General features: G+C 36.2%; 1 protein-coding gene across 2 annotated transcripts in view; it reads left to right on the top strand.

Moving 5' to 3' along the window:
• NUDCD1 (NudC domain containing 1) overlaps positions 1-15,518 on the top strand; it is a 93,451-nt gene that overhangs the window by 45,282 nt on the left and 32,651 nt on the right. For both annotated transcript variants that reach the window (XM_070802789.1, XM_019973955.2), the window contains 2 exons: positions 1,612-1,756; positions 6,974-7,099. In XM_070802789.1, coding sequence (XP_070658890.1) covers positions 1,612-1,756; positions 6,974-7,099 — 271 coding nt within the window. The remainder of the gene's footprint in view (positions 1-1,611; positions 1,757-6,973; positions 7,100-15,518) is intronic.

Here is a 15,518-nt window from a genome sequence, read left to right on the forward strand (position 1 = left end):
AACACATGATATTTTTATATTATTCATCTCATTTTTAATAGTTAATGTTCTGACTTTGAAAGGATTTGTTAACTAACCTGTATTATGTATGGAGCTATGTATTCCTATTTGCTTGGATGGTAGGATATGATTCTAGTTTTAAAATGTAGAAATGCATTTATGCTAAAAGAGTAACTGACTGAATATGCCAATTTACTGATGGTTCATAAATTCTTTATAAACCAAGACTGTATGAACTTGTTAACTTCTTTAGGTAGCAACTGACTAAGAACAGTATTTATACGTTCTGGTCACTAGGTACAAGTTCTTTAATAGTTATTTACATATATTTTTTCAGAGAGGCAGAATAGTGCAATAGTGAAGAACATGGACTTGGAGCCAGACTGCTTTACTAGCTTATGACCTTGGCAAGTTACTTAACTTCTCAGTGCTTTTTTTGTTATTTGTAAAGTGGAGATGCTAATAGTATTTACTTTCTTTGTGGTGAGCCATAAATGAGTTAAAATATGTAAAATGCTTAAAATAGCACCTAGCATGTGGTAAGCATTAGGTAAGTATAAGCTGCTGTCATTGTTTTTATTATCATCATTAATCATCCTCATTTTTGAGATGAGCTTTCTCCTTAGAAAATATAACTATCTGGGCATTATTAATTGTGGTAATTTTTAATGCTCATGATAGAAACTCATTATGTCAGGAAGATATATTGTATAGTCTCTTTAAAAGTAGTTTTAGAAAATTTTAAAGTGCTGTAGTTAATTCATAAGGTGATGATAATAGCCTTGAAAATAACTGATGTTAGTATGTTCTATTTGATAATTATGATAATAGTTGTTATTGTGTTCAGACAATTGTTTCCTTGCAAATTGAGTTGCAGGGCATGGGTTAGTATGACCCATATGTACCAGAGATGGCATGTGGAAAAGGTTGCTTTGCTGTGGAACAGGTGCCACCACCCACTTTTCTCTGTATTACCACAGCAGCCAGCTTACCTGGATTCCCTTTCCTAGTCAGGAGGCACATGGGCAATTCCCTGTCCCATGTCCACAGTCTGCCCTGACTCATACCTCTCTCCCTTTCCCGCTGTATTAGTCCTTAATCTTAGAGTTCCCTTATGGGTTCTTTTTTATTGATTTAAGCTGCCTGGTCTTTAGTAATCATATCATGACTACTAGTTTGGTGATAGTGAAGGTAATTGTTGGCTCCACACACAGAGAGATACCTTTAGTTTTAGGCCCTTTCCATTTAACTTTATGTGCCCATCACTCCATCTCCATTCCCCAGTGAAATAACTCATAGATACATCTGCTTATATTTCCACTACTTAAGATTGGTAACAGTCAGCACACCTGAACTGCAAAAGTTTTTCTGAGGGTGATTTGACTCTCCCATCAGTCCAGCGGTACTTCCATATTTGTTAAGTCTACCTTATTTACTCCTGGATGATAGGTGTTCCATCATATGCAAAACTAAAATGAACTTGATTTTTGGTAAAACATTCTCGGGACACTGGAAGGGTAATTTCTGTGGAAGATTCTTCTGTTTGATATTGGTTGTATAGTTTGTGTAGCTGCTTAATGTAACAAAACTTTCCTCATTTTACACATCTAGCTTGGAGATTTCCTTGATCAAGAAGAGTGAAGGCATGACATGGCCAGAGCTAGTGGTTGGTGATAAACAAGGGGAATTTATAAGAGACTCAGCTCAGTGTGCTGCAATAGCTGAACGTTTGATGCATTTGACCTCTGATGAACTGGTAAGCAATTGCAATAGTAGTGGGACTTCACAAGGATTCAGAAGTATGTGGGGATTATACCATGTTTTTCAAACGTTATTTTGCTTTTCCTAATGTAAAAGACATTAGGTATTACTGACTAGTGTTTGAATATCACTTGAAATTCTATTATTTATTCCTTATTCACTAACTGAATATATATGTGTGGGGGGGCATGTTTTACATACAGGGTGGTGTACATGCATATGTGTATGTATATATGTATCTCTCGGTCTCTCAATATATGTAGAGAGAAAAGGAAATATATAATTGATCATTGAACAATGCAGGGATTAGGGAGCCCACCCTGTACACTCAAAAATCTGAGTTTAACTTTATAGTTGGTCTTCTATATCTGCTGATCCACATCCTCAGATTCAACCAGTTGCATATTATGTATTTCTGTAGTGTGTATTTTAAGTTCAGTTCAGTCACTCCATCATATCCAGCTTTTTGCGACCCCATAGACTGCAGCATGCCAAGCTTCCCTGTCCATCACCAGCTCCTGGAGCTTGCTCAAACTCATGTCCATTGAGTCAACCATCTCATCCTCTGTCGTCCCCTTCTCCTCCTGCCTTCAGTCTTTTAAGTAGACCCTTCCAGTTCAAACCCATGTTGTTGAGGTGTCAACTATATCTGCCTATATATCTGTATTCTCCTTTAGAAGAATTGACTGACCAATGCTGATAGGGACAAAATTTTGATTTTATACCCTACTTTGCTAATAATCTATTTGTAATCATTGACATTTTTTGGGTGATCTTAAAATATCACAAGGGGTGTGTATACATACACACTACATATAACTATGGTTTTTTGTTGAATATGTTCCTCCTCTGATAACATTTAAGATAATGTTAAGAATTTGAACAAATACAGCAATACACCAGAACTTCAGTTATCTTCATTTACCAGATCTTACATCAGCACATTTAAAATGTCTAACTTATTGCCATCTGGAATTATAGCAATGCAGAGGGTTGTATAAAGAAGTATTTATACTGTAGAGTTGGTTGCATCCTGAGATAGAAAAGAAAGATTAGAATATTGAAAGTAAATGTCTCGGATGAAAGAAAACATGACCAAAATGGAGAAACCATGTTTCACTTTTTCCAGCATAATGGAAAATTTCAAGAATCACTGGAATTCTATGTATGACTACAGAACTTTGATTTCATAGCCTTGTTATAAGTCATGCAGACTGCATTTCTCTATGCTCATTCATTTAGCAAGTATTTATTGTTATAGGGTTCTGAAGATATAATTATAGAGATAGTAATGGAGGTTTGTTGTGAGATTGTAGATAATTGCTGCTAACTGCCTTTTAAACTTGATGATTTCAAATGAATGTTGTTAAATAAATGACTAAGGTATTTATGCCTGAATACTAGTGAATTTGTTAGTTTTAAAATAACAGAATTTTGTCATCTCTAACTGAAGGCAGTTTTTTTTTCAAATCTTTTTACCTTTTCTTGCCTTACTGCATTGATTAGAACCTTTAATCTACAGTAAAATAAAATTACTCTCTTTTACATACTGCTGGTTTGGTTTACTGGTATTATTGAAGAGCATTACATCTCTGTGAGGAATACTGGGGTCTATAGTTTTTGTTTTGTTTTTTTACTTTTTGTATGTGGATAATGCTGAGTTCATAAAATGAGTAGGGAAGTGTTTCTGTCTTCTGTTTCTGGAAGAGATTGTAGACTTGGCATTATATCTTCTTTAATGTTCGATGGAAGTTGCTAGTGAAACTGTCTGGAGTTTTCTTTTTTTGAAGGTTTTAAACCATAAATTTAAGTTGTTTAGTAGATATTTTGGGCATTTATTTCAGTTGACTTTATTTTTCTTCTTTTTTTTCAGTTTCCAGTTTCATTCATTTCTGTTATGACATTTATTACTTTCTCTTTGCTTGCTTTGGATTTATTTTGCTTTTTTTTTTTTGAAGGTGAAAGCTTAGATTTTTTTTTACCTTCCTTTTTTAATGAAAACATTTAATGCTCTACACTTCCTTCTAAATACTACATTAGCTGTATCCTCCAAATTTTCTGCCTGTTTCTTAATCCCATTAGTGATTGATTTGATTTGTTGCTGGCTTTAAGTTTTTTGCCTGGCTGGTTTATTCTTTGTCTGTTCTTAAACCTAGGGCAAAACTTTTCACATATCTTAGCTAAAAGTGTGGAATGTTTACCAGGTTTCTCCTCCTGTGTAGGCCCTGATTTCTAATTTTTGTCTCCAAGTACTTTGACAATTATCAAAATTAAGCTTTTTAGCCTTTTATCCACTGCTTTCCCTGTCTTTTTCAGCTCAGCTTGAAATAGCAGATAGCTTGAGGAAAACAGCACGGAGTCTTGGGTTTTCTTTGCTTTCTCTTTTCTCTGTAATCTTGTCTTTTTCAGTACTGGCTGCCTCGATAGTCCTTAGCTTTTACTTTTTTGCCCTCTTATTTCTAGTGTTGGTTACTCCAGTTCTTGAGACCCCATGGACTGTAGCCCACTGAGCTACTCTGTCCATGGAATTCACCAGGCAAGAATACTGGAGTGAGTTGCCATTTCCTGCTCCAGGGGATCTTCCCTTCCCAAGGATCAAACCTACATATCCCATATTGCAGGCAGATTCTTAGCTAAGCCTCTAGGGAAGCCCTATATGAGTAATTGAAAGGGGAAGGGAGGGAGGGAGAGTACTTTCTGTTCTGCTGGATGTACGTATCTTCTTGAGTCACTGTAACAGAATGCATGCATGCATGCTAAGTCAACTTCAGTCATGTCCAACTCTTTGCAACCCTTTAGACTGTAGCTTGCCAGGCTCCTCTGTCCATGGGATTCTCCAGGCAAGAATACTAGAGTGGATAGCCATTAACTTCTCCAGGGATTGAACCTGGGTCTCTTATGTGTCTTGCATTGGCAGGAGGATACTTGACCACCATAGCCACCTGGAAAGCCCATGGCCCAGCTCATTGCTGGAATTACCTTCCAACCAGTCACTGTAATCATTGTTTTCTTTGATATTTAGGATGGAGCAGACAACCATAGCTCAGTCAGTTCAGTTCAGTTGCTCAGTCGTGTCCGACTCTCTGCGACCCCATGAACTGCAGCACTCCAGGCCTCCCTGTCCATCACCAACTCCAGGAGTTTACCCAAACTCATGTCCACTGAGTTGGTGATGGCATCCGACCATCTCATCCTCTGTCATCTCCTTCTCCTCCTGCCCTCAATCTTTCCCAGCATCAGGGTCTTTTCAAATGAGTCAGCTCTTTGCATCAGGTGGCCAAAGTATTGGCATTTCAGCTTCAACGTCAGTCCTTCCAATGAACAACCATAGCTAGCTGGCTCTATATTCTCAGCTGGAAATGGACAGATCTGATAATGTCTGTAACTGTCAGACATTTTGTTTCAGACCCTTGTGGGTTCTTAAATTCTGAATAACATGACTGTATTTTGGCAAACTAGGTTTGGACATTTTATCAGTTGCTATAGAATTGTATTTCTGTTACATGCATGTGAATATACAATTTATAACTTGAGTAATCCTTTTTCACTCTTTGAAAGAAAAACATCAAACGGTGATTTTTGCAGACTTCAAGTGAAACACTAAAATCAGTGATTCTATTTATCTCTGCGTTTAGCTTATTTTTAACTATACCTCTGTGTTTTTGTTTGGGTGGATATTTGTGTGTGTGTTTTAGTGTTGATGCTAGAGATTATGGTGTACGTCTTCAACTCATCACCATGTATCTTCAACTCATATCTTGAGTTCATTTAACTCATCTTGGGAACTTCATAGTATAATTCCATTCCTTCATCCTGTGTATTACTTTTGTCCTTTTATTTCTACCTTATAAACTTATTATGTTACAACTTTAGTCACTTGTCTTTTAAAGAGATTAAAAACGCAGTGTGGACAAGTCTTGCGTTGATCCCAATATTTGTCATTTCCTCTTTCACACTCTGTTTATTCAGATTTCCATCTGATGTCATTTTTTTTCCTGCTGAAGAATTTTCTTTATCATTTCCTGCATTGTAGTTCTGCTGGATAAATCCTTTCTGCTGGATAATTCTTTTGTTTTTCTGCAGACATACATATGCAAAAATGCATGCCTTTCTTCTTTTAAAGCTATTTTTCTTAAGTGTGTAAGACACTGTTGACGGGTGTTTTACTTTTCAGACCTTCAAACATACTCCATTGTTTTCTGGCTTGTATAGTTTCTAATAAGTCAACTGTCATTTGTAACTTTGTTCCTCTATTTGTAGTATGATTTCCTCTTCTGACCACTTTAAAATTTTCTCATTATTACTAAGAGAATGATTTTATTTTTCTTATTTTCAGCAATTTCATTGTAATGTGACTTCCTGTGATATTTTTCTTAATGTTTGTTATGCTTGAGATTCTTTGACCTTCATTTTCATCAAGTTTGAAAAAAAATTGCCATTATTTCTTCAAATTGTTTTCTATTCTTCTTGCGTCCTTCCAAATATTTATATGTTAGACCATTTGATATGGTTCCATAGGTCACTGGGGTTCTTATTTTCTGTGTCTGTTTTTAGTTTTTGTCTTCCTGTGCTTCATTTTTAGATGGACTCTTTTATCTTTTACCAGGGTTTCCCTGGTGGCTCAGGCACTAAAGAATCACCTGTAGTGTGGGAGACCTAGGTTTCATCCCTGGGTTGGGAAGATCTCCTAAAGAAGTGAATGGCCACCCACTTATTCTTGCCTGGAGAATCCCTATGGACATAGGATCCTCGCGGTCTACAGTCCATGGGATCGTAGAATCAGACACAACTGATTAACTAAGCACAGCACAGCACATATTACTATTTTAGAGAGACTATTATTACATTTTAAGTAGACTCAGACTAACTGATTGTCTTTTCTTCTGCCATGTCTAATCAGTACCATCTATTTTGTTTTCTATTTCAGATTTTGTATTTTTATATCTAGAATTTCAGTTTAGTTCTTTTTTTATATCATCTGTATTTCTCAATGTTTTTCTTTATATCTCTGAGTATATAGAACATGTTTATAATAGCTGTTTTCATATCTTTTTCTGCTGATTCTATCAGTCTATTATTTTTGTAACTATTTTTGTTTAAGTTTTTATTGGTCCTGAGTCTGAAATTTAATATTTCATTATTTCTGTAATCTCAACATCTTTAAATATGAAAAACATTAATGCTCTTATTGTTGTTTCTTTTCTGGTCCAAGAATCCAAATCCAGATAAAGATAAACCTCCTTGTAATGCTCAAGAGTTAGAAGAATGTGATATTTTCTTTGAAGAGAACTTCAGTTTATGCAGATTTGATGGCAATACATTAAAAACTACTCATGTGGTAAGTTCTTGATAATGATATTTATAAAAATTTGTGAATAGAGAGAAGTTATTCAGATGAAATGGTAAGTGATTGACTAAATACTGTTTTGCAAAGGTTGATTGGCATTTACTGTCTGTGACAAATGTCTTTGTTTCCAAAAGCAGCCATCTTTCCATACCGTCACCATAGTTAAGCAGTGTCATATGTTTGGTGCTGCTGCATAGTGATATCTTTCAGTGGTTTTTTTTCTGTGCATGTTTTTTATATGTAGTTGTGCCTGCAGTATATGACAACTTAATACCTAACTGTTCCTCTCATTCACTGTCCTTTTGTAATATTTTTTAGATACTTAACTTTTTTTAAACTAATAGCTGGATATTATGATACTCAAAGGAATTATAAAAAGGAGCATTTCTGGATTGTACCTGTGTAGAGAAGTGATGTGGAATTGCATAAGATCAGTGGGTAGAAAAAGGTGTCATTGAAGCTTATACCAAAATTACTTACTCTTAAGATTAATTTCTACATCTGCTGTGCTCTCCACCTCATCAACATATAACATGAATAACTTCTGAAAAGCACAGAGATAACATTTTGCTTACCACAGTGTAACTAACACCTGCCAAGGGTCCTGATTCTGATAGGTGCTTAAAAACATTTTTAGACTGATCTGTTGGTGACAATCATAAAAATAAAAATGGTTCCATCTTGGATCTCAAGAAATTTGCATGTACTTTTATGTCTCCTGTTCTTTTTCAGTCACTCCTCTAATTGAACAGAGTCTTGATCATATTATTTTATGCAATCTGGTTGCTGATCCAAAGCCCAGATGATCAAAGTTATTAGGTTTTCTTGGCATTTTGCTTCTTAGATGGTTTTTTTTTTTTTTTTTTTTTTTTAGTTCTGATATAATCCCATAGATAACTCCCTTATTGTGAGTAAAGAAGAGCCATTACACACTCTTACTGCCTTGGGTTAGATTTTAGAAAATCATTCTAAGTACGACTGATGAAAAACTCTTGAACCTTGACTAACTGTAGACTATTTATTCTTGAAGAATCTGGCCTTTCCTCCTAAACTTATAGTCTTAGGAGCTATAACTTTTAGATACTGCTTCCTGCCTAACTTTTATAGAGAAGGCACCTGATCTTAGATGTCATAAAACGTTACTATTTTAGCTTAGCTTCTCTGAGAATTTTGCTTCATTGTAGTATAGTAGTACTAAGTAGTGTTGATCAGTAGTTTAATCTTGGTCACTGAGAGGCATCTAGTTAATGATACTGCTCGCTATTTCCTTTGTTTAACATAAGTTAAAACCAAGGACAAATAGAAGGGGACTGAAATAAAACCTTTATTACTGACAAATTAGGGTACAAATGCCCTGTCTGCTGACTAAATCCTAGAATTTAGCAAATAGCACCTAACCTTAGTCACAGGCAGTGCCAAACCAGATCTGGCTGACTCTGGTTGGGCAGAGGAAGCATCTTATTCTCTGAGGCCTCTAGCTCCCTAGAGGAAAAAGCTGATAGAGCTGAGAAGAATATACTCGGAAATTTCTTCTTACATTTACCAACCAAATGTCACTTCACTCCTTAAGGATTTATAGAAGGTGAAGTGTTATAGCTGTGGACCTTCTCAGTGTCATAGAAATATACATCAGGAGTGGGAAAGAAGTATAATACATAATAAACAGGGATAATCCTTCTAACTTTGAAAAAAAAAATTCCATCTGTAGACCTGTATTTCATCTTTTTATTTTGCAGATCTGTTAGGCTATAGTAGGTGAGGTTTACATGAGATCAAAGATAGAGCCAGTATTAGAAACTAGATCTGTGGACTTTCAGGATGTTTCACCATAATTTTCCCTAAATACCAGGATCATAAATTATAATTTCAAGATTCTAAACCACTGCAGTCTGAATAAAATGTGTTCCCATAGAGCATGAATGATAGACTTATAAGCAGATCCTATCTTTGGAAATTTAAGAAATATATAAACAATCCCTCATTACATCAAAGTTTATAGGGATAATATTTAATTAAATATTGCAGCATTTTTTACATACTTTAAATATTTAATCAAAGTTCAGTGTTAATATCTCATTTAAGTATAATAATGTATTCTTCTCCTTTGTTATAAATTAATTGACCAGATGGGTTTATTTCTGGGCTGTCTGTTTTGTTCCATTGATCTATGCATCTGTTTTTATGCCAGTACTTTACTGTTTTAATTATTATAGTTTTGCATTATAGTTTGAAGTCAAGGAGCGTGATGCTTCCAGCTTTGTTCTCTTTCTCAGGATTGCTTTAGCTGTTTGGGGTTTTTGTGGTTCCATACAAATTTTAGGATTGTTTTATTTCTGTGAAAAATTCCATTGGAACTGTAGGGAGATTGCCTTGAATCTGTAGATTGCTTTGGGTAATATGGACATATTAACATTATTAATTTTACAGTCCATGAGCACAGTTATTTATGTTTTCAGTTTGTATCACCATGTCTTACAGTTTTCAGTGTACTGGACTTTCACCTCCCTGATTAAATGTATTCCTAGGTATTTTATTCTTTTGGATACAACTGTAAATAGGGTTATGTTCTTAATTTCTCTTTCTGATAGTTCATTATTCGTGTATAGAAATGTAACAGATACCTGTATATTTTTGTATCATGCAGTGTTACTGAATTTGTGTATTAGTTCTGACAGTTTTTTTGATGAAATCTGTAGTGTTTTGTAGATATAATATCATATCCTATCTGTAAAGTGACAGTTTTACTTCTTTTCAATTTGGATGTCTTTTCTTTTTCTTGCCTAATTGCTCTTCTAATACTTTGAATAGTATGTTTAATAGAAGTGACAAGAGTGGCTATCATTGTCCTTGATCTCAGAACAAAGTTTTCAACTTTTTACCATTGAGTATGATGTTAAATGGGGGCCTGTCATGTATGGCTTTTATTATGTTAGGGTAAGTTTCTTCTTGAGAGTTTTTAAATACACACACAAGAAGGGGTTTATTTCAATAAACCCTTCAGTAAAGGGACGTTGAATTTTGTCAAGTGCTTTCTGCGTCTATTGAGATGATAGTATGATTTTTATCCTTCATTTTGTTAACATAGTATATGATTGCATTTATTGATCTGCAGCTACTCAACCATCTTTGTGGCCCTGGAATAATTAAACACTTCATGTTGTATCATCCTTTTAATGTGTTATTGAATTTGACTTGCTAGGCTTTTCTTGATTTTTTCATCTGTGTTCATCAGGGATTGTGTGTAGATACCTGTTTTGTGGTGATATTGTCTAGTTTTGGTATCAAAGTAATACTGAGCTAGCAAAATTAGTTAGGACATGTCCCCTACTCTTCCCCCTCCCCAAAAAAGAGTTTGAGAAGAACTAGTAATTCACAAGTGCAGCTACCTGGTCCTAGACTTCGGTTTGTTCAGACGTTTTGATTACTCCTTACTAGTAATTGGCCTGTTCAGATTTTCTGTTTCTTCATTATTCAGTTTTGGTAAGTTTGTTCATTTCCTCTAGGTTGTCCAATTTGTTAGCATATAATTGGTCATAGAACTTTCTTATACTTCATTGAATGTCTGTGATATGAGTTGTCATGTCCCCTTCATTTCTGATTTCATTTCTCTTTTTCTTGGCACATCTACCTGAAGCATTGTCAATTTTGTGTATTTTTTTCAAGAAATCCATTCTTAGTTTTATTGATCTTTTCATTGTCTTTTAAGTCTCTTATTTCATTTATTTTTACTTGGATTTTTTGTTTTTTTCCTTCTTTCTACTAACTTTGAACTTGGGTAATTTTTAGTTCCTTGAGATGTACAAGTTAGGTTATTTGAGATCGTTCTTATTGTAGGCAGTTATTGGTATGAATTTCCCTCTCAGAACTACTTTTGCTGTGTTCCATAAGTTTTGGTGTATTGAATTCACATTGAATTTAATCTCACTTTGAATTTACACATTTGTAAATGTTTAAGTTTTCGTCTTATAGTTAATATCAAGTTTTTTGTGGTTGCAAAAGATCCTGATACTATTCAGTTTTGTTAAATTTATTAATTCCTGTTTTTTAGCCTAACATGATCTATCCTGTAGAATGTGCCATGCATGCTTGAAAAGAATGTTTATTCTGTTGCCTTTGGGTGGAATGTTCTGTTTATATCTATTAAGGCCATATGGTTTAATGTATCTTTTAGGGCCAATCAGATCAGATGAGATCAGTTACTCAGGCGTGTCCGACTCTTTGTGACCCCATGAATCGCAGCACGCCAGGCCTCCCTGTCCATCACCAAATCCCGGAGTTCACCCAGACTCACGTCCATCGAGTCAGTGATGCCATCCAGCCATCTCATCCTGTGTCGTCCCCTTCTCCTCCTGCCCCCAATCCCTCCCAGCATCAGAGTCTTTTCCAATGAGTCAACTCTTCGCATGAGGTGGCCAAAGTACTGGAGTTTCAGCTTTAGCATCATTCCCTCCAAAGAAATCCCAGGGCTGATCTCCTTCAGAATGGACTGGTTGGATCTCCTTGCAGTCCAAGGGACTCTCAAGAGTCTTCTCCAACACCACAGTTCAAAAGCATCAATTCTTCGGCGCTCAGCCTTCTTCACAGTCCAACTCTCACATCCATACATGACCACAGGAAAAACCATAGCCTTGATAGACAAACCTTTGTTGGCAAAGTAATGTCTCTGCTTTTGAATATGCTATCTAGGTTGGTCATAACTTTCCTTCCAAGGAGTAAGTGTCTTTTAATTTCATGGCTGAAATCACCAATAGTTCCTTATTAATTTTCTGTCTGGATAATATGTGCATTGGTGAAGGTGGCTTATTGAAGTCCCCTATTATTATTGTATTGCTGACCCTTTCTCATTTTAGGTCTGTTAATGTTTGCTTTATATAGACAAGTGTGCTCCTATGTTGGGTTCATAAATATGTCCCAAGTTTTTGTTGGATTGAGCCTTTTATTATATAATGACCTTTGTTGTGCCGCCTTGTAGTCTTTGTATTAAAGTGTATTTTGTCTGATATAAGTGAGCTACCTCCACTTTGTTTTGGTTTGCCTGGAATATCTTTTTCCATCTCTTTACTTTTAATCTTCATGTTTCCTTGTATGCAGTGAGTCTCTTATAGGCAACATATAAATGGTTCAAGTTTTTTAGTTCATTCATCCACTCTTTTGATTGATGGTTTTATTTTAATCAATTTACATTTAAAGTAATTATTAATAATGTATTTTCGGTTTTGAAGTTGCTCTTTTCCTTTCTTCTTCTGTTGATTACTTCTTTTGTGATTTAATTATTTTCTCTAGTAGTATATTTAGATTCCTTTATCTTCTTTATATTTACTTGAGGTTTTTGCTTTGTGGTTACCATGAAGCTGACATAAAACAACTTACGTTTATAACACTCTATTTTAAGTTTATAACAACTTAAGTTTGAACAACTCAAGTTTGAAACTTAAGTTTAACAATTCTAAAGCTCTACAACCCCTGCACCATGTTTTGTTTCTGATCTCACAATTTACATCTTTTTATCTTGTTTGTGTATTTGTTGCTTAGTCATGTCTGACTTTTTGCGACCCCATGGACTGTAGCCTGCCAGGCTCCTCCATCCTTGGGATTTTCCAGGCAAGAATACTGGAGTGTATTGCCATTTCCTTCTACTGGGGATCTTCCCAACCCAGGGCCTGAACCTGGGCCTCCTGCATTGCAGGCATACTCTTTACTGTCTGATCCACTAAGGAAGCCCATTTATTTTGTTTATCCCTCAGCAAATTGTTGTTTCTTTATTTTTACTACTTTTGTCATACATTCTTTATAAATTAACCCACACCCTTTACCACTTAGATTATTCAGAATTTTACTATATTCTGTACATTTGCCAGTGAGATTTATACTTTTATGGTTTTCTTTTTGCTAATTAGCTCCATTTTGTTTCAGCTTAAAGAAGTTTCATTGACATATCTTATTAGGCCGGTCTATTGGTGATGTACTGTTTCAGTTTTTGCTTGTCTGGAAAATTCTATCTCCTCCCATTCTGAATGACAGTTTTGCCAGGTAGAGTACTTTTGGCTGGAAGATTTTTCCTTTCAGCACTTTGGAAGTATTGTGCTACTTCCTTCTGGCCTCCATGGTTTCTGCTGGAAAAAATCTGCTTATAGTCTTATGGGGTTCCCTTGTATGTAAAAAGTTTTTCTCTTGCTCCACCTCTTTAGCTTTTGACGCATTAATTACAAGGTGTCTTGTGGGTCCGACTTTGGGGTCTTCATATTTGAAACTCTATGGGCTTCCTGGGTCTGGTTATCTGTTTCCTTACCCAAATAATAGAACATCTCCACCAATCTATCTTCAAATAAGTTTTCTGTCACTTTTTCTCTCTCTTCTCCTTCTGGGGTTCCATAATGTAAAAGTTAGTCTGCTTGATGTTGTCCCTTAAGCTGTCTTCACTTTTTTCCTTTTTGCTGCTCTGATTGAGTGAGTTGAACTATCCTAAATTTGACCTCAATGATCCTTTTGTGTCTTCTCATCTTTAGTTTATTCAGTTATTGCATTCTTCAGCTCTGTGACTTTTATTTGACACTTTCTTTTATCTTCTAAAGCTTTACTGAAGTTCTCACTTTGTTTATTCCTACTTCTCTCAGTCTTGGTGGGCATCTTTATGACCATTATTTTGAATTCTTTTATCAGTTAAATCACTTACTGCTATTTCATTAAGGTCTCTTTCTGAGGTTTTATCTTGTTTTTCCCTTTGAAACATATTCCTCTGTTTTTTCATTTTCCTTGACTTTCTGTGTTGGTTTCTGTCCATTAAATAAAATAGCCACCTCTCCCAGTTAAAGAAGTGGTCTTGTAAAGGAGATGAAGCTTAATTGTCTCATTCTGCCCCTAGTTCTTTGTTGCCTCTCAAACTTTGTGATTGTCCAAGCATCTTATTTTGGCTTTCAGTAGTTGAGGGTGTTGGAGAAGGCAAAGGCACCCCACTCCAGTACTTTTGCCTACAAAATCCCATGGACGGAGGAGCCTGGTAGGCTGCAGTGACTTCACTTTTACTTTTCCCTTTCATGCATTGGAGAAGGAAATGGCAACCCACTCCAGTGTTCTTGCCTGGAGAATCCCAGGGACGGGAAGCCTGGTGGGCTGCTGTCTATGGGGTTGCACAGAGTTGGACACGAATGAAGCGACGTAGCAGCTGAGGGTGTGGCAAGGCCTATTAGCGTCCCAAAATGAAGGATCTCAGTCAGCACCTGAATTCAGTCTGATTGGAAGCCAGACCCTCAGACATCAGCTTTTATTTATTTATTTTTTATTCTTCCAATTTTATTTTATTTTTAAACTTTACATAATTGTATTAGTTTTGCCAAATATCAAAATGAATCCGCCACAGGTATACATGTGTTCCCCATCCCGAACCCTCCTCCCTCCTCCCTCCCCATACCATCCCTCTGGGCCGTCCCAGTGCACCAGCCCCAAGCATCCAGCATCATGCATCGAACCTGGACTGGCAACTCGTTTCCTACATGATATTTTACATGTTTCATTGCCATTCTCCCAAATCTTCCCACCCTCTCCCTCTCCCACAGAGTCCATAAGACTGTTCTATACATCAGTGTCTCTTTTGCTGTCTCGTACACCGGGTTATTGTTACCATCTTTCTAAATTCCATATATATGCGTTAGAATACTGTATTTATGTTTTTCCTTCTGGCTTACTTCACTCTGTATAATAGGCTCCAGTTTCATCCACCTCATTAGAACTGATTCAAATGTATTCTTTTTAATGGCTGAGTAATACTCCATTGTGTATATGTACCACAGCTTTCTTATCCATTCATCTGCTGATGGACATCTAGGTTGCTTCCATGTCTTGGCTATTATAAACAGTGCTGCGATGAACATTGGGGTACACGTGTCTCTTTCCCTTCTGGTTTCCTCAGTGTGTATGCCCAGCAGTGGGGTTGCTGTATCATAAGGCAGTTCTATTTCCAGTTTTTTAAGGAATCTCCACACTGTTCTCCATAGTGGCTGTACTAGTTTGCATTCCCACCAACAGTGTAAGAGGGTTCCCTTTTCTCCACACCCTCTCCAGCATTTATTATTTGTAGACTTTTGGATCGCAGCCATTCTGACTGGTGTGAAATGGTATCTCATAGTGGTTTTGATTTGCATTTCTCTGATAATGAGTGATGTTGAGCATCTTTTCATGTGTTTGTTAGCCCACCTCCCAGAATATTGGAAATAAAAGCAAAAATAAACAAATGGGACCTAATTAACCTTAAAAGCTTGTGCACATCAAAGACATCAGCTTTTAAAGTATGCAAATACGTACAGTCCTGTGGACTGCAGATGTAAGTCCCACTGTCCGCCAGAGCCAGATGATCTAGAGGTGTACCCTGGGCGACAGTCACAAAATTTGGGGCACCGGATGAGTGTACAAGCTC

This window comes from Bos indicus, chromosome 14 (assembly GCF_029378745.1).
Source record: "Bos indicus isolate NIAB-ARS_2022 breed Sahiwal x Tharparkar chromosome 14, NIAB-ARS_B.indTharparkar_mat_pri_1.0, whole genome shotgun sequence".
In the NCBI taxonomy this organism is placed as follows: domain Eukaryota; kingdom Metazoa; phylum Chordata; class Mammalia; order Artiodactyla; family Bovidae; genus Bos; species Bos indicus.